Consider the following 25,966-nt stretch of genomic DNA (forward strand, 5'->3'; position numbering starts at 1 on the left):
TGGTCCTGTGTTAACCTAGAACCAACAGGTTCTGTTATACCAAAGGAAAGACTGCAGCCCTGCCACTGAGGGCTTGGTGCTTGGCTTGCTGGAGTAAGCACTGTAATGGTTGGCTAGCTTGCCTCCCTCCCCTGGCTGATTGAGAGACCTTCATTCCGAAGAGCAGACGCTCGCGCATGCGCAGTATGCTCCAGGAGCTGGCCTCTGTCCAAAGACTACTGCACAACAGCCCTGTTCCAAACACTTGAGCATCAGCCCTGAGGCTGTACCAGCTACACCTGAATCACTGCTGCTTCTATCCACTGATGGGAAAGAAGGAAAAAGAGTCCAAACCAGCACCTTTCGCTCTCTTCCTAAAGGAAGAATTCTAGCTTCTCCCCCCTTCCCCGCCCCGGTTTTTAAAAATTTTAATTCCATTACGGTTAACACACAGTACTATGTTTGTTTCAGGTGTACAATATATGTGCTTAAGATTAATGGGATGTCATTTTTCAGGGCCTATGAGTGGCCAGAACTAAAGAATATATGTATGTTAATGTATGATATATATCATAAACATGCACACATATATATTTGTGTATATATACACAGTTTTGCATCTATTTATTTTTATATAAAATGTATTTATTACATATATATTGAAATATATATTATTATTAATATATATATAGAAAACCATGAGTTTGTATTGATACCTACATCCATTTCCAATCCAACACCATAAGTTTCTCTATTTTTTTAAGTCACACTGGAAGTTATTTAGTTCAAATGTTAGAAATAAGAAGTAATATCACACCCCTTCCTTCCCTTGAAATACTTGACTTTGTTGCAGTCATCAGTTTTCCTCTTTTGGATAAGAAGTTCATGACTGCATTCATGCATTTATCTGATAGCCATTTCCTTTAAAGGATATTGCTTCCTCCAGAATTAGCTCCCTGTAGCTTTTCTTTCTCCATGTTTCTCATGACCTGTTTTGAAATTCTTATTGAATTCAAGTTTTGTTCCTTTCCAAATTTGTAATTCCCTTCTCTTAGAGTAAGGAACTTGGTTCTCATTATTCTTATATGTTTACCCATTTGACTGATCATCCTATATATAACTAATCTCTGATCTTCAGCCCCACCTTACCTATGCGTGGACACTCTTCTTTCTTTGCTTGGGGTCTGACTCTTTATGCTAGGCTGCCACTCCATGTGGACACCCTCTTCACTTAACTCTGGCTCTGAATTCCCACACCAACCAGCCCACGCATGCAGATGCCCTGTGACCCTTCTTGGTCTCTAAAGGAATGCACTCCTCTCCCTGCTCTGGCTTTGATTTCCCACAATTGGGCTGCCTCTTGCCTGAAGGCCTTCCTTACCCCTTGGTTGTGAGGCTGTCCCTCCCCATCACAGGAATGCCTTATTCACTCTGCTTGGAACCTGACATCTCATGCCAGGCTCTCTTGCACCCTTTGCCCTCCCCTATTGGGCTCTGACATCTGCTCTGGTCTATTGCTCATCTCTACCCCCACTATAGACACCTGCCTTGTTCTTCTTCAACTAATGACTTTAGGACTAAAATTTTCAGGAACGGAGGGCCTCCACTAGGTTGTTTAAAATATGAAAAAATGGAGTTTCAGATGCTTATGTGGCTTGTCCAGGATCACCAAGCAAACTAGAGACATTGTCAGTACAAATTCAGGTATCCCTGAGTATAAGCTGTGTGAGGGCAGGGACTTTGCCTCTCTTGTTTACTCTATCATCCTCAGCACCTAGCACAATGTTTGCTTTGGAGTAGAACAAATGAATAAATGAATTATTCCCTGTTTAGTTTTTTTCCTTTTCCTGTTCCTTTTTGTGATCTTGATATATATGTGTGTGTGTGTGTATAAAATTGATGTCTATATATTTGTCTATAACCAATAGAAAGTCATGCTCTAATATCAGTGTCAACATCTAAATATCTGTGCTTAGAAATTTCTTCTATTCCATAAATTTCTAGAGTTCCTAGCTGGATAGATGGCATATAAATGAAAATATGAAAGTACTAAGAAGCTACAGCCATTATAACATCCCAGGATTCCAGCATTTCCATCGAGTGTGGAGAAGAAAATGTCTGAGAACCACCCAAGTCAGTTTTTCAGTCACCAGACTACAGCCCCTTCAAAATGTTTGAAATACAACAAGGGAAAACGTCCATCACCCTATAGCAAACATGGGCCCCATGATCAGTTCCTTTAGTCACTCTGCTCAACCAAGTAAGACCTTTCTGCAGATGATCATGCAGGGCAATGTCTCCAAAGCACATTCTGAAAGACCACTATCTCTGAGAAATTCTTCTTGAGAAGAGGATTCTGTGGTCAACCCTGGGAACCTGACAATTCACAATATATGTGAGCATATTAGAAGCTCTAAGAGGGGTGCCTGGGTGGCTCAGTCGGTTGGGCGTCTGCCTTCAGCTTGGGTCATGGTCCCAGGGTCCTGGGATCTAGCCCTGCGTCGGGCTTCCCGCTCAGCAGGGAGTTTGCTTCTCCCTCCCCCGCCCACTCATGATTGTGCTTTCTCTCTCTCTCTGAAATAAACCAATGAAATCTTTTTTAAAAAATAAAGGCTCTAAGAAATCCTAGAGTTGAAGAAAACTATTACCTTTGTGTAACCTAATGTCACTCAAAGTTCCTTAACCAGAGAGTTTCTGTTTAGAGTAATACCCACCCAAGTCTCATTTCCTCATTCATACAATGGGCAAAAAATACCTGTTACAGAATAAATGAGATAAAGATACATAAAGTGCATAGCACAATGCTTGGTATATTCTAGGCACTTCGTAAGCGCTACTTCCTTTTCTTAGACATTATTTATTTAAAATGATCCCTTTTATTATTGAAAGAATAATAGATGTATTCATTATTGTTATAATTGAAAAAATATTAAATGAGAAAGTTAAAAACTTCAAATCACAAAGGGTGTAAAATGAAAAATGAGTTTCTTAGATCTCTCAGGTTCCCAAGAAGAATTATTTTTAATGTACCCTTCCCGACATTTTCTGTGCATGTACATGCAGACATCTGAGAAACAGATTTTTAAAAATCTATTCACAGCAAATGAAACAGTGGGTTCACATTCATTTATGTTGTGCCGCCGCAGCATTACTTCTAGGTTCTTCCATTTTGGGGTACCTCGATGTGTTTTTCTGAAATCCTTGGGTGGGGTGAAGGTTAGAGCCCTATGTTCATGTCCCCTAAAGCTGTATTTTGATAAAATGAGTATTAGAGAGAATAGGGGAAACATATAGTTGTATGGGGGGTTGAAAAAATCAGCTTCAGTGTGTCCTCTTTTGTAAAATCTTTCTTAATCCCCCAGGAACAGGACTCTGATTGAGGTGGCTATTCATTCCTCCAGTCTTTCAGTTGGTGATGGAGTGGGGATGGGGGGAAAGAGCATGAGAGCCTGGGCAGGAGAGGGTCAGAGCTGCAGCTGCAGCTGCAGAGACAAGCTTACATTGATCCAGATGGTGAATTCGTCTGCTAGGGTTGCTGCAACAAAGTACTACAACTGAGTGGCTTAAGCAAAAAAAATTTATTGTCTCACAGTTCTGGAGGCTAGAAGTCCAAACTCAAGGTGCCAGCAGTGTTGGTTCCTTCTGAGGGCTCAGAGGGAAGGCTCTGTCCCAGGTCTCTTTCCTTGGTCTGTGGACAACCACTTTCTCCCTGTGTTTCTTCCTCAATTCTTGCCTCTGCATATCTCTGTGCAAATTTCCTCTTATAAGGATACCAGTTTTACTGGTTTAGAGCCTGCTCCAATGACCTCATTTAAGCTTGCTTACCTCTGTGATGACCCTATCTCCAAATAAGGTCACATTCTGAGGTACTGGGGGTTAGAATTTCAACATAGGAATTTTTAGGGAGACGCAATTCAGCACATAACAAGTGGGTTGTAGTACTGGGATTTTGTGCTTTGCAAAACTCACCCCATGCTAATAAAGCCACTCACCCACTGCAGCTTTCAATATGTGGGCTCCTTTAAAAAAGTGCAAGGACTAGAATTGTGTGTGTGTGTCACTCACTCCCCCTTGTTGACAAGAGGGAGTCCGTGTGGCCTGAAGCACCTGTTAGTCTACCTCAGCTAGATCCCCCTAAAACTAAAGTGTAAGAAGATGACTTGGTTTCTTTTTTATTTTTTGCTCCCTTCCCCACCTTCTTGCTTATCTGGACATTTATACTTTGACCCTGTTAACTATTCCCTCCCTTTCTTCTTTATGACCCTCAGTTTTCTTCTCTTCCCATAATTCCAACCTCTTTTTCATGCTCTCATTCAGTGAAGGAGGAGGAAATCACAGTGAGAGCATGTACCTTTCATTAGATGATTCAAACTGCATCCTGCCGATTAACCCAAAAAGTCCTAAAAAATGAGGACTTCTGCCTGATAGATCACTGAAAGGGGGAATTATTTTTATTTTTTAGAATAGTTTCTGATTAAGCTTCTTGGCTCAAGAAGAAAGACACTAGTTGTTTTTCAGCCAGGAGTGGATTTGTGGCTTGGCTTCTCCATGGCTTCCTGCCGTGCATGTGACCTCAGGGTGCTGACAGCCGTTGTGTGTGGACTGCTGACGATCATCGTTTTGGGACTGGGCATCTGGACGACTGTGCTTAACAGCCAGAGAGGTAATATTGTTTATGGTTAACTATGTTATGTTTATCTTTAACTTTCTACATTTAACTCAAATCAGGAGAAGGTGTTGAGCCTCGGTCCCTGACACCTAACACACCATACTGCAAATAGCCATGTCTGGGCTGAGGTTGCCCACCAAGGTGTCATGTGTGAAATGCAACAGGCAAGGGTCAGTCAATGGCTAGCATATGGCTGCACACACATGAATATGAATGAGTGTGAGTGGGCATGGTGATGAATTACCTGGCTTGATTAGCCTCTTCTTGCTCTTTTTAACTCCTGACTGGGTAACAGCTTAATTAAAATCATTACTAACACATGTTTGGGTCTGTTTAGCTAAATCCACGAAAGATAAATACGTATGGACACACACACATACACACGCACATAATCAAACATGTGCAGAATGGAATTTCATCTCAAGAAGAAAGTCTAGGGATGTTCTCACTAGGATTGTAAATAAAATCTTATGGTTTGTGTACAAAGTTCTCACTTTCCCAGTGTTAACTACTCAAAAATGAAGATTACCTAGAAAACGATTTTTCTGGTTGTTCAGCAAACGTTTGTTAGTAAACTGTTGTGTGCTAAGGCCGACACTGGAAGGTGGGAGGGGGAGCAATGGTGTGTAAAACGATGATGTTAGAGGAAACCCCCCAAAAACTCACAACGAAGACTTTCTATAACCCCAGCGCTGGTTCCCTTGGGCTGCCAGAGGTTCTCCATAAAGGGATTCAAAGCTGGATGTACTGAGTATTCCCTTTTGTAACAAACAGAGAAAGATTCTAATAAAACTGAGTAAATAAGTGTAAATAAAACCCATCAAAAGAGCAGAAGGAGGGGTGATCTGCCCTCTGAGAAAATAGTTAACTGAGGAGGATAGAAGGTTTGGGGAACCGGCAGAAGCACAATGCATGGCTGCAAAGATCCACTGTTGGGGACAAAAGAAATCAAATATATTAGCTGTTGATGGAGTGGTAGCTGAGAAGGGGTCTGATCGCCCTCCCCTCCCCCCACCCCTCAGAACATTACCTAGAAAACATGGTACTAACAGGATTTGGATAATTAGCATGAGAAAATTTGCCAGAACAAGAACAATAGAATTTAAACTTGAGAAAAATGTGTTTTTATTTGTTTTGTTTATTTATTTGTTGGTTTAAGTTTTGTTTAAAGTTAGAAAAATTATGAACTATAGGTTTCACCCTATTAAGGCTTCTAAATTTATAAGACTTTATTTAAAGAGTGTACTTTTAAAGTATCGTTCTTTCCTTCCTCCCTCCGTCTTTTCCTTCTTTCCATTATATGACATCTACTTTGAAAGGGAAACTTGTGGTGAGTTAAAAGGACACAGGTACAATAGAACCATTAAAATAAGGACCAAAGTATAAAACATTATAAGGAAGAAAACAGGGAGTTGCTAAAAATAAATACAAAACATAATCCCTGAGACATATCCCGGAACTTCCTGAGGGCTAAGACCCCAAATGAAGCATACTAGGCAACAAAAAACCCTTGTTCAACAGTAAAAGCATACCAGCTCCTCAAAAATAAGAGACAAATGTGTCCTTGCTCTGAATTTTTCTTTAAAAAAATGTTTTAATTGAATGCAGTTGACATACAATGTTATATTATGACATTAGCTTCAGGTGTACAAATGATTTGACAAGTTTATGATTTATGCTTATCTCATTTAACCCAAACGACTACCTCTGAGGCAGTTATTATTATATCCATGATACTGATGGGGAAACTCAGGCTCAGAAAATGTTGTCAAGCTTACTTACTTAGCTAGGGAGTGTTGGGTCTGGATTTAAATCTAGATTACTCTGACTTTAGTTTCTTTCTCTTCACTCCCACATATTCTGCCTTCTAGAGGGAAGACAAGGTTAACTCAATCAATTAATTCCTCTCTCTCTTTTTTTTTTTTTTGAGGCAACTATGCCCCAAATCCCTAATTCACAAAGATAAGCAGTAACCAGTAGAATGTTTTGCTAGGCAAGGTTAGGCACTTTGGTAAGTCACGTTGTTTGTGAGATCTACAATTATTAATTAATTGAGATCTACATTATTAATGCTGCTTATAGAGTGTAGATTAGTGTGTTCACTTTTAAGGTTTTCTGAGTCTTCAAGTGGTGTTTACAGACTTTTGGAGTAACTGCTAGAGCTTTGCCACATTCTTCTAGGTCTTGCCAAAGTATTTCCTTCAGTTTCGCAAAGTTATGTGATTGTCTGCTGTTAAACTTCTAGTCTAGAACAGCTAAAGAGATTATATTCAGAGTGCATTGCCTGGAAAACTGCTCATGTTCTAGCAGCTTTCCTCCTGGTGACTGCCTTTAATGAAAAGATTTCTCACATTCACATAAGCCCCAATATCTACTGGCCATCAAACAAACCATGAATGAGCTTATCTCTAATTATTCTAAGTATAATTATTCATTTTTTTTCAGTGAATCATTGGTTTAAATATCAAACAAGTGCTTCAAGGTATGGCCTCTAGAATGCCAGTGATCTGTGTTGTATAGAAAACTTTTCATTCTGCTCCTACTGCTTAATAAGACCTCTTGTAAAAGATCATGGTTTAAAGCCCTAGTCCAGATGAAGTTGATAGCATTTCATGGAAGTACACACGACTTCTTTCAGAATTACTAGAATAGTCTTTGGCATATTTATGCCACTGATGAAAACACTAAATAATAATAATATTTTTTTTCCCACCAACGCAACACAGTGAGATACATTGTTAAGTGTAACATTTTCTCCATCTAGGCTTTCAGGAATAAGATATCCTATGCTTTTGAAGTTTTGTTTGGTAAAGAAATTTTTCAAAACTATTGATGACTCTTGCAATTTCCAAAAGGAGCTCAAGACTTGGAGATCTCTTATGATGATGTCAGTTTACTGGAACACTCTTTATCCAGAGTTTCACATGGCTGTCTCTTTGATGATTTAGACCTTTTCTGTCCACTCAGTCTAAGGTTATCATTCTATTTGCTCTCTTTCACATGTATTTTGCTCATGGCTTTTATCATCTGATAATCTCTCACTTATTGCTGTCTCCCCATTCCAAGAATGAAAGCCCCAAGAAAGCAGGGAACTAACTTATTAATCTGCATTCCCTGCACCTAGAAGAGTACTTGGAATATAGTTGCCAACATAGCTGATGAGCAAATGAAAGAATCACATGAAAACCAGAAACTGGACTAAAAGTTGTCAAATAGTTGTATTTGGAGATAAAAGAATATAGCTACCAATTCTTTGTAATTTGCCTCAAAATATTAAGATAAATGATATTATGTATTTATTTTCAGCAGTTAAGCAGACACCATTTTAGTTTTCTTCCTCTGCTCCAAGCCATGCAACACTCCAACCATTTCCAGAACTTTGGCTTCATTAAGATCTCTCCAGTTGTGTATGGCCTCTTTTGTTTGGCTGTGTGATCAGCAATCTTAAGTGCTTTCATGTTGGAGCAAATCAAAGTTTTGTCAGACCTCTAACCTTTTCACATTAGGAATTTTATCAAATAATATGCACCCTATTGAATGTGTTTTCAGAATGAACAACAATAAGGTGTTCTATCTCTCTTGGATTTGTGCTCCCAGTAGCAATGAATCTTGTAATACAAGAAGCAGCGTAGCTTTTTGGTCCAGTCACATTTGATGAAAGTAAAATGAAATATAATTAAGTTTTATTGTGCATCTTTCCCTTGACATTTTCCAACTTGAGCTAGGCCTGATGTAAACATAGACAGATGTCCATAATCATAATAGTAGGGGATGTTTTCCTGAACTCTTAGGGAGAATATCTTAACCTTATAACATATTAGCATCGATGATAATGCCTTATTGAACCTTCTTGAATCTTCTAGATTATAAAATTCCTCCTCTCTGCCATCCTGAGTGCCTTTCCCACCCATCTCTAGGTGCTCTGACCTTCATTTCCTATCATAGGATTCACTGATGCCTCTGGCCAGCAAGAGACTTTAGTAGGTTGCAATATTCCCAAACCCTGAGGTCAAACTTCATAGAATTGAAATTCTTGCACAGTAAGAAATGTGGATTGTGGGGAAAGGTCAATGAGAGTTTATTGATTCTCAGAAAATAATTTGTACACGATGCTTGACTTTCATTTTACTCAATTACAGTACTTCCTCAAGAGGCAAACTTGATAATAAATCAAATTCATGGGACTGCTCCTGGAGGACAGGTTGCATTTGGGGGTTCAAAAAAAGGTCCAGATGGAAAAGGTTGGGTTTTAGATAGCTATAGTGTTATTTAGTCTTAATCTCTATTCTGCTCCTTTACCAGTCTCCCTTCCTACTTCCTCATGTACCCACTCTCTAAATCAAGAAAACAATTATTATGAAAGGGAAGGGATTTGTTTGGGAGGAATAAATTTTGTTATGTAATTGGCTGAGGGGCATGAATTATTTTAACATCAGTGATGTTTAAATTGCTGATCCCATTTTCAAAGTCAGTTTCTTAAATTAAGAAGCTAGAACCTTGGCTTAGTGGATTTTTCCTTGATCTCCAGGTATTAGTTTTACTTAAAATTCTGAATACAACCACTATCCATAGATCTTTTGATACCATATGTTACTGAAGAACGTCGAGTATAAAATATGGTGGTTAGGAGTGTGCACATGAGAATAAGGGGGTGGGGGAAAGTACATGAGTAGAAAAAAAGAAAAAGTCCTGGAGCCTGACTGCCTTGTTGAAATGCCAATGTCACCACTGACTAACTGAGTAAACTTGAGCAAGTTATTCAACATTTCTGTGCCTCAGTTTTCCTATTACGGGAGTAATAATATACCTACCTTACAGAGCTGTCATTAAATGATTAAATGAGTTTTAATACACTTACAGGTTTAAGATGACATCTAGGACACTATAAGCATTCAACAAATGTTAAATCCTATTTTTAACTTATGAATTTTTAGATAATTTAGTGCATAGTTTTCTCCACTCCCTGAATTATACCTTGAATAGATGCCATTGGCCTAGATTGGATCTTCGGATTGAAATTCAGCTTTTCAAACTGAAGGTCTACTATAGGTATAATCATTAAGTTCCACTGATTAATTTATTTAAAAATTTTTTTAAAGATTTATTTATTTTTATTTGAGAGAGAGAGAGGGAGAGGGAAAGGGAGAGGGGAAGCAGACTCCCCTTTTAGCACACCCAGTGTGGAGTCTGATGTGGGGCTGGATCTCTCCACCCTGAGATCATGACCTGAGCCGACCTGACCTGAGCCGAAACCAAGAGTCAGACACTCCACCGAGTGATCCACCCAGGTGCCCCTCAACAGATTAGTTTAAAACAGAAACAGAGGGGCGCCTGGTGGCTCAGTCGTTAAGCCCCTGCCTTCGGCTCAGGTCATGGTCCCAGCGTCCTGGGATTGAGTCCTCTGTCGGGCTCCCTGCTCGGCGGGAAGTCTGCTCCTCCCTCTCCCACTCCCCTTGCTTGTGTTCCCTCTCTCACTGTGTCTCTCTCTGTCAAATAAATAAATAAATCTTAAAAAAGAAAAATAAAACAGAAACAGAAACCGTTCTAAGAGTTGCTATATCTTCCTGCATTTAAAAAAAATATTTGTACTATGCTACACCATCAGGGAAAATTTTATTAAAATATGCAACCAGTTTATTGAAATATGCAACCTGGTAGTTCTTTCTGAGTAACTTTTACCTTAAGGAAAAACTATACCTTATGTATTTTATTTGTTTAAATTTTTTAGGGTTTCTTTTCACAATGGAATAAACTTTTCTCATTTAAAAGGAATCTTCATCCTCATCCAAATATTTCAAATTCCTGGTCTGGGACAAATGACAGATGCCAAGATGTTAAAACCATAAGAATTGGAGCCAGACACTAGAGGCTTCTGATGGAATTTCTTTGACTAAGGAAAGATATTTTTATTCCCGCACTTAATTAAACTAGACTTTTCAAAACAGATTCTAATTTTGTCTAGTTTAGGAGAGGAAATGAAATTCATGTTTTCCATTTGGAAGTTTTAATATTTTATGCTAGTTTCTCAGGCAGCATGAAGTGTTTTACATATGCTTTGCCTTTAATTATCCATGTTGTGTGGTAAAGATATTGAAAATAGGGCTAATATTTCTGGAAATATTACTTATTATAATTTAAGAAAATGTAGGGAAATATACTGGTGTTATTTTTTTTTAAAGATTTTATTTATTTATTTATTTATTTGACAGAGAGAGAGAAAGAAAGAGAGATCACAAGCGGGCTGGAGCAGAAGGAGAGGGAGAAGCAGGCTTCCCGCGGAGCAAGGAGCCCGATGTGGGGCTCGATCCCAGGACCTGGGATCATGACCCGAGCCGAAAGCAGATGCTTAACCGACTAAGCCACCCAGGTGCCCCTTATACTGGTGTTGTAAAAGAAAACTACTACTATTAAACATTTTCCAGTATATTAATCCTCAAGTAACTTGAAGCTGATGCTTACCCTCCCTGTTTTCCCTGTGGTAAAGGCAGCACTGTTAGGAGAGGGCAGGAGAACTTGATTAGTAACCAAGAGATCTGAGTTAACTCCACTCAGCTATCAATAAATTACTAATCTGGAACAAGTTACTCTTTATATAGGAGGTACTCTTTATGTAGAATGGGGATGTTGGGTTAATGAATAGCTAATGTCATTTTTATGAGTCCATAGGTTTAAAAACTAGTTAAATGAAAGAAACAGCACTTAATCTTTCTGGGTCTGATTTTCTTTAATTAAAATATGGAGGTTTAAAAATACCATTACTACCTTTATTATATTTTGTGGGTAATTTAGGACAGGGTCTTGAACTGTGGAGCAAAAGGTGTTAAAATTGTGATTATGACAGAGGAATGGTAGCTCAGCTTCAGCTTGATTTCCTCAACCAAAATGCAAATGCCAAAGAGGCCGGTCAGCAAACATTTGTTGAGTACCATCTATGCATTTGTCATTGAGCTGGACCTGGAGATAAAAGAAATTAAAAAAATATAAATATAAAAAATGGGGCGCCTGGGTGGCTCAGTTGTTAAGCCTCTGCCTTCAGCTCAGATCATGATCCCAGGGTCCTGGGATCGAGCCCCACATCGGGCTCCCTGCTCGGCAGGAAGCCTGCTTCTCCCTCTCCCACTCCCCCTGCTCATGTTCCCTCTCTTGCTGTGTCTCTCTTCAAATAAACAAATAAAATCTTTAAAAATAAATAAATAAATAAATAAATATAAAAGAAAGTCAATTCTAAGGATGGCTGTTTGGCAGTAATGAAAAGAACAAAGCAATGGAACGGAAATTAAAAACAAAACAAAACAGGAGCAGACTAGGGACGCCTAGTTGGCTCAGCTGGTTAAGTGTTTACCTTCAGCTCAGGTCATGGTCCCAGGATCCTGGGATCGAGCCCTGCATCTGGCTTCCTGCTCAGTGAGGAGTCTGCTTCTCCCTCTCCCTCTGACTCTCCCCCTGCTTGTGCTCTTTTTCTCTCTCTGACAAATAAGTAAAATCTTAAAAAAAAAGGAAAAGAAACCAAAAGCTAGTTTTTTGAAAAGATGAATTTAAATAGATAAATATCTGGTGAGATTTGTCAAGACAAAAAGGCATAATTAAGAAATACGTACAAAAATAAAGGGGGTCACAACACAAGTAGGATAGCAGACGAGATTTAAGCAAAAGTCAAGTGGGAATGCCAGCTCCATGTTTTTATTTTCCAACCTGTGAATGTATTACCTATTAAAATATATAATAAAGCAGTGATTATAAAAATGTAATAAAATCATAACACATACCATAGAAAACCTTATCCTGGCTAATATAAAAACTTTGGCCAGGTGACAATTTTCTAAAAAAATACAAACGACCAAATTTACCCCCAAAGGAAGGAAAAAAACCCAAATAGAACTATAGCCATTAAAATAGTTGAATTAACTGTAACAAAACAAAAAACAGAACAAAACGAAAACGGCATGCAAATGCTATGTATTGATTACCTTACATATAATAAGAGTATAAAATAGGTCGCCAGTGTCCCACCTCCAGGCGGCCCCGGGAACCTGTTTTTCCCGGGAGCAGCTGTGAGCAAGCGGAGCCAGGCTTCGAACGTGCGGCCCGCCGAGCCTGCCTTCGCGGCTCGCTTCAAGGGACGGGTCGGCTCCAGGGAAGCGCCTACCGCGGACACCGAGAGAATCCAGCCTCGGCTCCCAGATGAAGATGGTGATCGCAGTGGCAAAGAAGATGAACAGCCCCAAGTGGTGGTTTTTAAAAAGGGAGACCCGTCGGTTGAAGAAGTCACGAAAACTAAAGCAGAAATAAAGGCTGCCGAAGCGGATGAAGAGTTGATGGGAGCATCATGTATGGAAAACCGGTCAAACGTCCCTCAGATGAAATATATTCAGGTTCAACAGCAAGCTCAAAAAAGAGGAAGGCAAATGAAGATGAAATAAATAAGCAGGACTCAGTTAAAAAGAACTCACAAAAGCCCATCAGAAACAGTTGCCTCCTTTCTTTTGACAAGGAAGATGAAACTGAGTAAGTAAATACTTTGGACTTGGTTTTCCTTAAGAGTATATGGGGTGTTTTTTAAAGTGACACTTCTTTTTTTCTATTTAAAGATAATACAAGTTCATTATAGAAAATTCAGAAAAAATTTAGTATGATGAAAATTTTGTCTATCAATAACCCTTTGACATGAGGCTAACTCTATAGATATTAACTACTATTAACATTTTGAAACTCCCACGTGTGGGGTGTGTATGTATGTAAATTATTTTTTTTTAAACAAAATTGAGATTATATTGTATATGTTTTCTGTCCTGCTTTTCACATGACATTATATTCTGAGCATTTTTCCAGATCAATAAAATTAAACATTTAACATAATTGCTACAGAGGATTTTGTCATTAAACAGATCGCCTATTGCATCTTCATTAGCAGAAGCCCAATTTGGAGGAAGATGATAATGTGCCTATTTAAGAATACTTCCCCAGCTCCTGCTAAAGGTAGCCATATAACAGCTCTGGCAATTTTAGAGATAAAAGTGGATCTTGTGCAAGTGAGCTTCTAATAGAAGAGATCTTGATAGAAGAGAGGATCTAATGTATAACATGGAGACTGTAGTTAATAACAATACTATAAAAGACAGAGATACAAATAGAAGTCTGCTTAATAAAGCTACCAGGTGTTTGATACAAGAAAGCAGATCTGGCAAGCACGAACCTATGTCCTCGTTACATCCTGCTACATCCAGGAGAACAGACATGAAACCTGGGAGTGTTGGAGCCATTTTTTGGCCTCAGGAAGGCAGATCCTTTCTCTGGGTGGTAGCGTAGAAAGACTCAAGGCACTTGGATCCTGATAGCATGGCTCGAGGAGCTGCTGGACCAGCCACGGACTGCCAACCTCTGGACTTCTTGTTACATGAGAAGAATAAACCGAAAGTTGTTGGTCAGTAGCACCACTTGCTGACACCTGAGAATTCAATATCTCCTGCCCTCCTTTTCCTTTAAGAGGTCCCCTTTAGTGTTGTGCTCCTAGAATTTGTCAACCTTAAAAATAAAAGTCAATTGTTTTACCAGCAAAAAAAAAAAAAATAGTATAAAATAAGATGCAAAAGATAAATGACAATTTCAATATAGAGTTACCTCTGGGTATGGAGGGAAAGGAATGTTGCTAGAAAGGAGTACAAAGAGTTTCGATTCTTTCTGTAAAGTTTTATTATTTTTAAAAAACTCTGAAGCAAATCTGAGAGAGAGTTACTATCTTTTAAAACTGGCTTTGGGTAGTGGGGGATGTTTTATCCTCTGTATCTTGAATATTTGAAGCATTCTACAATTTAAAAAGATTTAGGTATTCCCTTGGTTACACAGAGAACTTTGTCACATAACAATTACGATTAAATCTCTCTTGGTAGAACTTCGCTCTTTGAGGTCTAGATCTGTTTCTTATTTTTTTATACTAATAGATTTTATTTATTTATTTATTTATTAAAGATTTTTATTTATTTATTTATTTATTTGACAGAGAGAGACAGCGAGAGAGGGAACACAAGCAGCAAGGCAGAGGGAGAGGGAGAAGCAGGCTTCCCACTGAGCAGGGACCCCGATGCGGGGCTCGATCCCAGGACCCTGGGATCATGACCTGAGCCAAAGGCAGACGCTTAATGATTGAGCCACCCAGGCGCCACCATACTAATAGATTTTATTTTTCAAGAAGTTTCAGGCTACAGTAAAATTAAGCAGAAAGTATAGAGTTCCCATTAATTCCTTCTTATCATCCCTTTTTTTGATATCCTCAAAATAATTTGCTGGGATTTTGATTGGAATTTCATTAAGTCTATAAATCAAGCTGTGAAAAATTGATAATCTAAGCAATAATAAGTTTTCCTATCTATGAGCATGGAATATCTCTCTACTTATTTAGAATTTCTTTGATTTCTTTTATTAGAAGTTTGTGGTTTTCCTCATATAGACTCTGTACATATTTTGATATATTTATATTCATGTATTTCTTTTTTTTTGGTGCTAATGTAAATGGTATTGTGCTTTAAAATCCAAATCCAATTTACTTTTGCATATTAACCTTTTATCTCAAAATCTTGCTATAATTGTTTATTAGTTCCAGAAGTTTTTTTGGTGAATCTTCGGGATTTCTGACATAGATAATCATTATCTTTGATATGTGTGTACCTAACAATATGGTGTCAAATAAGTGAGGCAAAAACTGAGAGAGCTTCAAGAAAAAGAAATAAATCTGCTATGATAGTTGGAGACTTAAACATCCCTTATTAGTAATTGACAGATCCAGGAAACAGAAAATCAGTAAAGATAAAGTTGAACTGAAAACCCCATCAACTAACTAGATCTATTTGACAATAATTTATAGTATACTTCATCCAATGATGTTAGAATACACATTCTTCTCAAGCACCCATGGAGTATTCACTGAGATAAACTTCACTCTGGGCCATAAAATACACCTAAACAAATTTAAAAGAATAGAAATCATTCAAAGTATGTTTTTAAACCAAGATGGAATTAAACTAGAAATCAATAACAGAAAGATAGCTGGAAAATCCCCCAAATATTTGGAGATTAAAATGGCAAGTGGGTTAAAGAAGTCTCAAGAGAGTTTTTAAAATATTTTAAACTAAATTATTATCTATGTAAGAAATCATAGAAGATTGTTAGTTCTTAGAGAATGGGTCCATTTATCATTATGAAACGTCCTTTATCTCTAATGACTTTTGTTGCTCTGAAATCTGCTTTGTGTGAAGTTAATATAGCTTCTTTAACTTTCCCTTAATTAGTGTTGTCATGGTATATCTTTCTCCATCACTTTACTTTTAATTTGATTTGAGGTGAGTTTCATATAGACAACATATAGTTGGGTCTTGTTTTTTATCCACTCTTAATAGTATCTGTCTTATAATTGGTGTAGTTACAGAATTGCCATTTAAAGTGATTATTGATATATTGGAATAATATCTACCATAGTTGTGTTTTTATTATTCTTTTCTTTGTTTCTTCCATTGCTATTGTATTTTTCTGCCTTATCAGGTTTTAATTGAGCATTTTATATGATTCTGCTTTCTCTCTTCTCTTAGCATATCATTTATACTTAAAAAAACATTTTGGTGGTTAACCTAGAGTTTGCAATATACATTTACAACTAATCTAAGTCTGGGGTGCCTGGAAGGCTTAGTCGGTTAGGCTTCCAACTCTTGATTTCAGTTCAGGTCATGATCTCAGGGTCGTGAGGTTGAGCCCTGCACTGGCCCGCACTCAGCATGGAGTCTGCTTGAGATTCTCTCTCTTCCTCTGTCCCTCCCCTCACTTCCGTGCTCTCTCTCTTTCAGTAAATAAATAAACAAATTTTTTAAAAGACCCAGCTAATCTAAATCCACTTTTTAGTAACAATGTACGGCTTAATGAATAGTGCCAGAACATCATTACACAGTATTCCCAATTCCTCCTTCTCTTCCCTTACATTTTTTGGTCATTTATTTCATTTTTCCATAAGCTATAATCACCTCATACATCATTGCTATTATTATTTTGAATAAACTTATCTGTTAGGTCAATTAAGAATGAAAAAGATTTTATTTTACTTTCATTTATTCCTTCTCTAATGCTCTTCTTTTCTTATGTAGGTTCAAGTTTCTAGCCTATATCATTTCCTTCTCTTTGAAGAATTTTAAAATTTCTTACAAACTGTCTCAATTTTTGTTTGTCTCTGTGTCTGTATTTCTCATTTACTTTTAAAGGATAATTCTTTGGATACAAAATTCTTTATTGGTGGTTTTTTCTTTCAACACTAAATATTTCACTATACTCTTTTATTGCTTGCATGGCTTCTGAGGAGAATTCCAATGTAATTCTTATACTTGTTTTTCTACAGATAAGCTTTCTCCCCCATCACTCTTTTGAAATTTTCTTTTTGTCTTTGATTTTCTGAAGTTTGAATAGAATGTGCCTAAGTGTAGTTTTTATTTGGTTTGGTTTGGTTTTGACATTTATACTGGTTGGTGTTCTCTGAGATTCCTAGATCTGTGATTTGGTGTCTGCCATTTATTTTGGAATATTTTCAGACATTAAAACTTCAAATATTTCAGGGCACCTGGGTGTATGTGGCTGCTTTTGGCTCAGGTCATGATCTCAGGGTCCTGAGATTGAGCCCCACATCGGGCTCCCTGCTCAGTAAGGAGTCTGCTTCTCCATCTCCCTGGGCTGCTCCCCCCTGCTTGTGGTGTCTCGCTCACGTTCACACACTCTCTCTCTCAAATAACTAAATAAAATCTTAAAAGAAAAAAAAAAAAACCAACCAACCAACCAAACAAACAAAACTTCAAATATTTCTTCTATTCTTTCTTCCCTTTCCTGTCCTTCTGGTATTCCCATTAGATGTATGTTACAATTTTTGTCCCATAGTTCTTAGATATTCTGTTATAATTTTCATTCTTGTTTTCTCCTTGTTTTTATTTTTAAAATTTTATTTATTTAAATTTAATTAGTTAACATATAATGTATTATTAGTTTCAGATGTAGAGTTCAGTGATTCATCAGTCTTATATAATACCCAGTGCTCATTACATCACATGCCCTCCTTAATGTCCATCACCCAGTTACCCCTTTCCCCCACCCTTTCTCCCCTCCAGCAACCTTCAGTTTGTTTCCTGTGATTAAGAATCTCTTATGGGGGCGCCTGGGTGGCTCAGTCGGTTGAGCGACTGCCTTCGGCTCAGGTCATGATCCTGGAGTCCCGGGATCGAGTCCCACATGGGGCTCCCTGCTCAGCGGGGAGTCTGCTTCTCCCTCTGACCCTCCCCCCCTCATGAGCTCTCTCTCTCTCTCATTCTGTCTCAAATAAATAAATAAATAAATCTTAAAAAAAAAAAAAAGAAGAATCTCTTATGGTTTGTCTCCCTCTCTGATTTTGTCTTTGTTTTTAGTTTAGAAAGTTTCTACCGACATTTTTTTCAAGCTCAGCGATTCTTTTCTTGGATCTGTCCAGTCTACTGATGAACCTGTCAAAGACAATCTTCACTTCTGTTACAGTGTGTTTTGTTTCTAGCATTTCTTTTGATTCTTTCTTAGAGTTTCCGTCTCTTGTCTTACATTACTCACTTGTTCTTGCATGTTATCTACTTTTTTCATTAAAGCTCTTAGCATATTAGCCATCATTATTTCAAATTCCTCGTCTGATAATTCCAAAATATCTGTCATATTTAAGTTTGTTCTGATGCTTGGTTTGTCTATTCAGGCTGTGTTTTTGCCTTTTAGCATGCTTTGTACTTTTCGGTTGAAAGTCAGACATTATGTATCAGGTAAAAGGAACTGAGGTACAGGACTTTAGTGTGAGGTTTTATGTTTATCTGGCTAAAAGTTAGGCTGTATTCACTGTTTGCTGTAGCTGCAGGTGTTCTTTGCCAATCTCCCCACCTCTACTTCCTCCCCCTTGGGCAAACACTGTTCTGATTTTATCACCATAGATTAGTTTGCTATTCTTGAACCTTATATTAAAAATATTATATAGTATTTACTCTCGTATGTCTGAATACTTTTGTTAATGTAATGTTTTCCAGATTCATTTATTGTTGTATCTTTTGCTTTTTATTGCTAAATAATCAATAATCCATTATATGAATACACATAATTTCTTTATTCAGTTGATGGACTATTTTTTTAAAGATTTATTTATTTTTAGAGAGAGAGCGTGTGAAGAGGGTGGTGTCAAAGGGAGAGGGAGAGAGAGGGAGGGAGAGAAGCAGACTCCCCACTGAGTGCAGAGCCCAATGTTGGGCTCAATCCCACGACCCTGAGATCATAACCGGAGCCAAAATCAAGAGTTGGACACTTAACCGACTAAGCCACTGAGGTGCCCCCACCCCCTTTTTCTGCTAACATGAATAAAACTGCCAGGATTGGGTTCCCTGGAAGACAAATTCTGAATTGAAGATTTATCTGCATGGAAGTTTCAACAAGTGCTCTTAGGTTCAATACTTGTGGAGTGGTGTGGGTGGTTAAGGAGTCAGAACTGCGTAGAAGGAGAAATTGAACTACAAGACAGCTGAAGTTGGGATAGCCCTCCAGAGTTGATGTCTGTATTAGTTATCTATTGCTGCAGAACAAATTACCCCAAAGCTTACTGAGTTAAATGATAATTGTTTATTATCTTTCATGGTTTTTCTGGGCCCAGAATTTGGAAGCACCATGCCTGGGTGGTTCTGGATTAGGGTCTCTCATAAAGTTGCCCTCAGACTGTAGCTGGAGCTCGGGTCATCTTGAAGTTTTCTTCAGTCATATGTGGTGTCTGGGCAAAGGAGTCTCAAAAACTTGGAACAGCTGAAACTCCTTAGTCTTCTCTCTCCCTTTGATGTCTCTAGCATAGAGACTTCAGAGTAGCCGGATTTCTTGCATGTTACCTGTAGGTTTAGGTCTCCCAAGGCATATATCCTGAGTGAGAGTTAGGTAGAAGACAAATCATCTTTTGTGCTCTAGCCTGGAAGTCACATAATTTCTGCCACTCTATTAGTCAAGGCAGATACAAAAGTCCACTCAAGTCAAGGAGAGGGACATAAACTCCATCTTGCCGTGGAGAAGTGTCATCATATTATAAGAAGAGTAAGAGAGATGGGATGTCTAGTGTAGCTGTCTTTAGAAAATATACTCTTTGAGGTCTTGAGTCTGAGGGATGAAACTTTATTCCCTGGCTTTGACTGGTCGTGGCACATGTCACCAGTACCTTGGATGAACTGATTCTCTTTAGTTGAGAGCAATTCTAGAAAAGGACTCAGCTAAGTGTTCTCAGTTTCCAACACTCACAAAAGCTAGAGGAATGAGTGCTTCAAACCTGAAGGATCCAAGTGACATACAATAGCAATGTTTCTGACATCTGCATTCTTGTATGAATCCCTTTGTGGACATGTATTTCCATTTATTTTGCATATTTATCTAGAAGTAGAATTTCTGTGTCATAGGTAGGTTTATCTTTAGCTTTCTTTTCCAATTGAATTGCCTTGGCATTTGTTTGTTTGTTTTTTTGAAGCTTTTATTTATTTATTTATTTGACAGAAAGAGAAAGAGAGAGAGAGAGGGAGAGAGCACAAGCAGGGGGAGCGGCAGGCAGAAGGAGAAGCAGGCTTCCTGCTGTGCAGGGAGCTGATGCAGGGCTGGATCCCAGGACCTTTGGGATCATGACCTGAGCTGAAGGCAGACGCTTAACCTTCTGAGCCAGCCAGGTGCCCCGGCCTTGGCGTTTTTAAAAATCAACTGACTAGATATGTTCTATCTATAGTTAAGCCTTGAACCACATGAGGGTGGGAGGTGCCAACCCATTGAACTGTTAAAAATCTGTGAATAACTTTTGACTCCTCCCAAACTTAACTGCTAATAGCATACTGCAGGCCAGAACCCTTACTAATAACAAATGCAAAGGTTAACACACATTTTATGTGTTATATGCATTATATACTGTATTCTTACCATAAAGTAATCTAGAGAAAAGAAAATCTTAAGAAAATCATTAGGAAAAGATTAGTTTGTTCTTTATAGTTAAGTCTGTTTCTTGGTTTGCGTTTCTTTTTTTCCCCACTTTTCTCATTTGTTTTGTTTCTTTTTTTTTTTTTTTAAGATTTTATTTATTTATTTGACAGAGAGAGACACAGTGAGAGCAGGATCACAAGCAGGGGGAGTGGGAGAGGGAGAAACAGGCTTCCCGTGGAGCAGGGAGCCTGATGCGGGGCTCGATCCCAGGACCCTGGGATCATGACCTGAGCCGAAGGCAGATGCCTTAACGACTGAGCTACCCAGGCGCCCCTGTTTCTTTCCTTTTTTTTTTTTTTTAAGATTTTATTTATTTATTTGAGAGAGAGCAAGAGAGCACAAGCAGGGGGAGTGGCAGAGGGAGCGGCACAAGGAGAAGGAGAAGCAGACTCCCTGCTGAGCAGGGAGCCTGATGTGGGGCTTGATCCCAGGACCCTGGGATCATGACCTGAGCCGAAGGCAGATGCTTAACCGATTGGGCCACCCAGGTGCCCCTTGTTCATCTTGTTTCTTAAATTCCCTATATGAGTAAAAAGTCTTAAGCGGAGATTAAGGAGGGCACTTGTTGTGATGAGCACCGGGTGTTGTATGGAAGTGCTAAATCAATATATTTTACACCCGAAAACTAATATCATACTTTATGTTACATAACTGGACTTTAAATAAAAACTTAAAAAAACACAAAAACAACAATGAAAAACTATAATATGTATAAACCAAAAAAAAGAAAAAGAAGAAAATCATTAGGAAAAGGAAATATATTTGCTGTGTGTACTGTATTTATTGACAAAAATCCGTGTGTAAATGAATGTGCACAACAACCTGTGTTATTCGAGGGTCCACTGTATTTCTAAACTCTTTTTTCTACTTCACTGATCTATTTGTGTGTCATTATGCAGAGGTCATACTGTCTTGACTGCTCTGGCTATATAGTAAGTCATAACATTAGTGATATGAATTAGCCAAGTCTCTTCTTTTAAAACTCTGTTTGGGCTTTTCCAGGTCTTTTATTTTTCCATAAAAATTTTAAGCCAGGGATCGAGTCCCGCATCGGGCTCCCTGCTCGGCGGGGAGTCTGCTTCTCCCTCTGAGCCTCCTCCCTCTCATGCTCTCTGTCTCTCATTCTCTCTCTCCCAAATAAATAAATAAAATCTTTTAAAAAAAAATTTTTAAGCCAGTTTGTCAATTTCTACAAAAAAATGGTCTTTTGTTTTAGGATTTTGGCTGTATCAATTTGGGGAAAATAGATACCTTAACAACTTTGAGCCTTCCATACATATGTGGTATATATCTCCACTTATTTAGGTCTTTTAAATTTTCTCTTAATAACGGGCACTTGGACATATTTTCTTAAATTTATTTGCAAAAATTTTATGATTTTTTTTCTAATTTAATGGAAATGATTTTCAAATTATTTGCTGCTAATATGTGGAAATGAATTTCATTTTGCGTATCTATTTTGTATCATTCAGTCTTGCTAAATTCACTTTTTTTGAGACATTAAGATTTTCAAAGTCTTTGGTGATGTCATCTGCAACAAAAAATGAACATTGTATTTCTTCCTTTCTTAACTTTATGCTTTTGTTTTGTTTTGCCTTTAGCACTAGCTAGCCTCTTCTGTACAATGTTGAATAAAAGTGGTTACAGAAATTAAACATTTTTTCTATCAATCTTAGGGGGAAAGCATTCAATATTACACTATTAAGTATAATGTTATTGGTAGGTTCTTCATAGAAGATTTTTATTAGCTTGAGGGAGTTTCCTTTTATTTCTTATTTGCTGAGAGTTAAAAAAAAAATGTCAGTTGCTTTTTGGCCCCTGCACTTGTTGAAATAATCATATGGTCTTCCCCCATTTTTCTGTCATATGGTGAATTAAATTAATTGATTTTCTATTGTTAAACCAACTTTGCACTCCTGGTGTAAATCTCACTTGGTCATGATATATTATCAGTTCTATATATTGCTGGATTTGGTATGCTACTTTTAAAGAATTTTTACATCTGTGTAATTGAGGTTTATTGGTCTGTGCTTTTCTGTTTTTGTAATGTTTTTGTCAGATTCTAGTATCAGGGTTATCCTGGCCTTGTGTAATATATAAGAAGCTTCTCTCTTTCTCTATTTTCTGAAAGAATTTATATGAGTCTGGTATTATTTCTTCCCTAATTCACCAGTAAAAGCGTCTGGGCTAGTAGCTGGTTGCTGTCAAGATTTTTTCCTGATCTTTGAGATTTAGCAGTTTGACCATGATATTATGTCTAAGTGTGATTTTCCTTGTATTTATTTTGCTTGGGTTTTATTGAACTTCTTGGATCTATAGGTTAAAGTTTGTAAGCAGATTTGAGAAATTTTGACCATAATTTCTTCTGATATATTATATGTCCTATTCCTTCTCTCTTTCTGGGACTCCAGTTGCATACATATTAGACTGCTCTATATTTTCTCACATACCCCTCAAACTCTATTTTTTTTTCTATCTTATTTTTCTCCCCAGATTTGAGGGGAATTTACGCATAGACTTTGAGCCACCTTTCTATATGGCATCTCTTCTTGGATAGCTCCCTTCAATTTCCAGCTGTTGTGGTAGCCCCAAACAAGTTACTTCATACCTTAATCCATTAAGACTGTGGCTTTCTGCTGGAGTTCCAGTCTCTCCTGCCATACAGACTAGGTAGTGCCCTTAGGGAAATACTGTGTAAACCTGGAATAGCCTTCAGCTTCCATCTGCTTTTCATTGCTGCCCAAGGTCCCCAAGTAGTTTCCTTTCTTCGTTTTCTTCTTCGTCTTCTTTTTAACGTTTGTCCAGAATTTAAAAGTGTTATCTGTGGGAGGGTTAAGTTATATAATCTACTCTATCATTATTGGAGCAGGAGCTCTGCCTTCTGTATTCTTTTTTGTTTTGTTTTTATTTATTTTTTTAAAGATTTTATTTATTTATTTGACAGAGAGAGACAGTGAGAGAGGGAACACAAGCAGGCGGAGTGGGAGAGGGAGAAGCAGGCTTCCCACCGAGCAGGGAGCCCGATGCGGGGCTTGATCCCAGGACCCTGGGATCATGACCTGAGTGAGAGGCAGTTGCTTAACAACTGAGCCACCCAGACCCCCCTTTTGTTTTGTTTTTAGGTAAGTAATCAGGTACTTTATTTCTCCAGGAAGTTCAAGTGTTTGCAAATTACATCAGGTGGTGGCAGGTTATAAGAAACAAAACGAAACAAAACAAAACAAACAAAAACAAACAAAAAGAATAAAAAAAATAAAGAAAACAGCTTTTCTCAGCCTTTAATGTAAAAGGCCCTCTCATAATCTTTGCATAAATTTAGAATTACCGTATCTAAGCTCAGCTGAGGAGGATTTTGTGAATATCCAGAGCCACATAGCTGATGGCTCTGTATTCAGAGTCCCACATTTTACTGCCCGGGGATTTTGCAGATGTTGGCCCTGACAATGATTCACAAAGAATAATTGCTTCTGGGATCCCTTAGTGTTTGAGTTCCAAAATGGCCCTCTTCCTCTAATGCTCACAGCTCATGGAGATACAATAGGAGAAGCTGGCATTGTAGTAAGTCAGGAAGAGTAAGTCTTTAGCTAGTTCAGCCATGTATCAGCTGAACCTTTCCTTTATTTATTTATTTTTTTCACTTTTTTTTTTTTTTAAAGATTTTATTTATTTATTTGAGAGAGAGAGAGAGAGAAAGCACATGAGAGGGGGGAGGGTCAGAGGGAGAAGCAGACTCCCTGCCCAGCAGGGAGCCCGATGCGGGACTCTATCCGGGGACTCCGGGATCATGACCTGAGCCGAAGGCAGTTGCTTAACCAACTGAGCCACCCAGGTGCCCCTTTCACTTTTTTTTTTAATTATGTTATTAAAGAGTGCACATACTGCATGGAGCACTGGGTGTTATACGCAAACAATGAATCATGGAACACTACCTCAAAAACTAATGACGTAATGTATGGTGATTAACATAACATAATAAAAAAAAGTGAAAAAAAAATGCCTTCTGTATTCTTAAGCTTAGTTAATTTGTTCACCATCCACCCTATCTTCAATGTGGAGACCCCATGTGCCCAGCTCAAAGTAACTAGTCGTGAGATCCTTACAGTCCTATTTCAAGCATGCTTCCTGAATCTGTTGACACCTATCTTCCTTAGAGCTACTGCTCTAGATTTGATCCCATTTAACTGGCCTTCCTTGTCTCCTAGCCTCAGTCACTTCCCGTATCCCTTGAGGTATCTTTTTAAAACACACACCTTAACGCGTAACTCCCTTGTTTTAATATCTCTCTAGACTCTTGCAGGATTAAATCTCCTTGGCTTGGTCTATAAACCCACTCACAATCCAGTTTGTATCCTGCTGTTCTACATAGAACCATATTCCTGATTTGTTAAACTTTGCTATGTTCCTCGGACCCCTCAGAACTTTCCATGTTTCTGTGGTTTTGCACTTTGTATCCTGCCTATTTGGGGCCATCCTTTTTTATCTGGCTTTTCTAGATTTAGTCTTAAAATCTGATTCAAATACCACCTCTTCTGGAAAGTCCTCCCTGAAGAAATTACCTCTGTCCTCAACATCTCTCTTCTATGTTCTTATCGCGCTTACAAATCTGCATGTTGACTTAGTTGGCCAGCCTATCTATCTATCTATCATCTATCTATCTATCTATCTATCTATCTATCTATCTATCTATCTATCTATCTATCATCTATCTATCTATCTATCTATCTATCATCTATCATCTATCTATCTATCTATCTATCTATCTATCTATCTATCATCTATCTATCTATCTATCTATCATCTATCTATCTATCTATCTATCATCTATCTATCTATCTATCATCTATCATCTATCTATCTATCTATCTATCTATCTATCATCTATCATCTATCTATCATCTATCTATCTATCTATCATCTATCATCTATCTATCATCTATCTATCTATCTATCTATCATCTATCTATCTATCATCTATCTATCTATCTATCATCTATCATCTATCTATCATCTATCTATCTATCTATCTATCATCTATCATCTATCTATCATCTATCTATCTATCTATCATCTATCATCTATCTATCATCTATCTATCTATCTATCTATCTATCATCTATCATCTATCTATCATCTATCTATCTATCTATCTATCATCTATCATCTATCTATCATCTATCTATCTATCTATCATCTATCATCTATCTATCATCTATCTATCTATCTATCTATCTATCTATCTATCTATCTATCATCTATCTATCTATCTATCTATCTATCTATCATCTATCATCTATCTATCAT

At 37.8% G+C, this 25,966-nt stretch overlaps 1 protein-coding gene and 1 pseudogene across 1 annotated transcript in view; both read left to right on the forward strand.

The window, feature by feature from the left end:
• Nucleotides 1-4,527: 4,527 nt before the first annotated feature.
• The window catches only part of ADGRG7 (adhesion G protein-coupled receptor G7), a 69,025-nt gene continuing 47,586 nt past the window's right edge, over nucleotides 4,528-25,966 (forward strand). Inside the window, exon 1 of the mRNA XM_035015324.1 lies at nucleotides 4,528-4,642. Coding sequence (XP_034871215.1) covers nucleotides 4,528-4,642 — 115 coding nt within the window. The remainder of the gene's footprint in view (nucleotides 4,643-25,966) is intronic.
• Nucleotides 11,494-13,157, forward strand: LOC118017284 (annotated as a pseudogene).

This window comes from Mirounga leonina, unplaced genomic scaffold, assembly GCF_011800145.1.
Source record: "Mirounga leonina isolate KUSES-001 unplaced genomic scaffold, KU_Mleo_1.0 Mir_169, whole genome shotgun sequence".
NCBI classification, from domain to species: Eukaryota; Metazoa; Chordata; class Mammalia; order Carnivora; family Phocidae; genus Mirounga; species Mirounga leonina.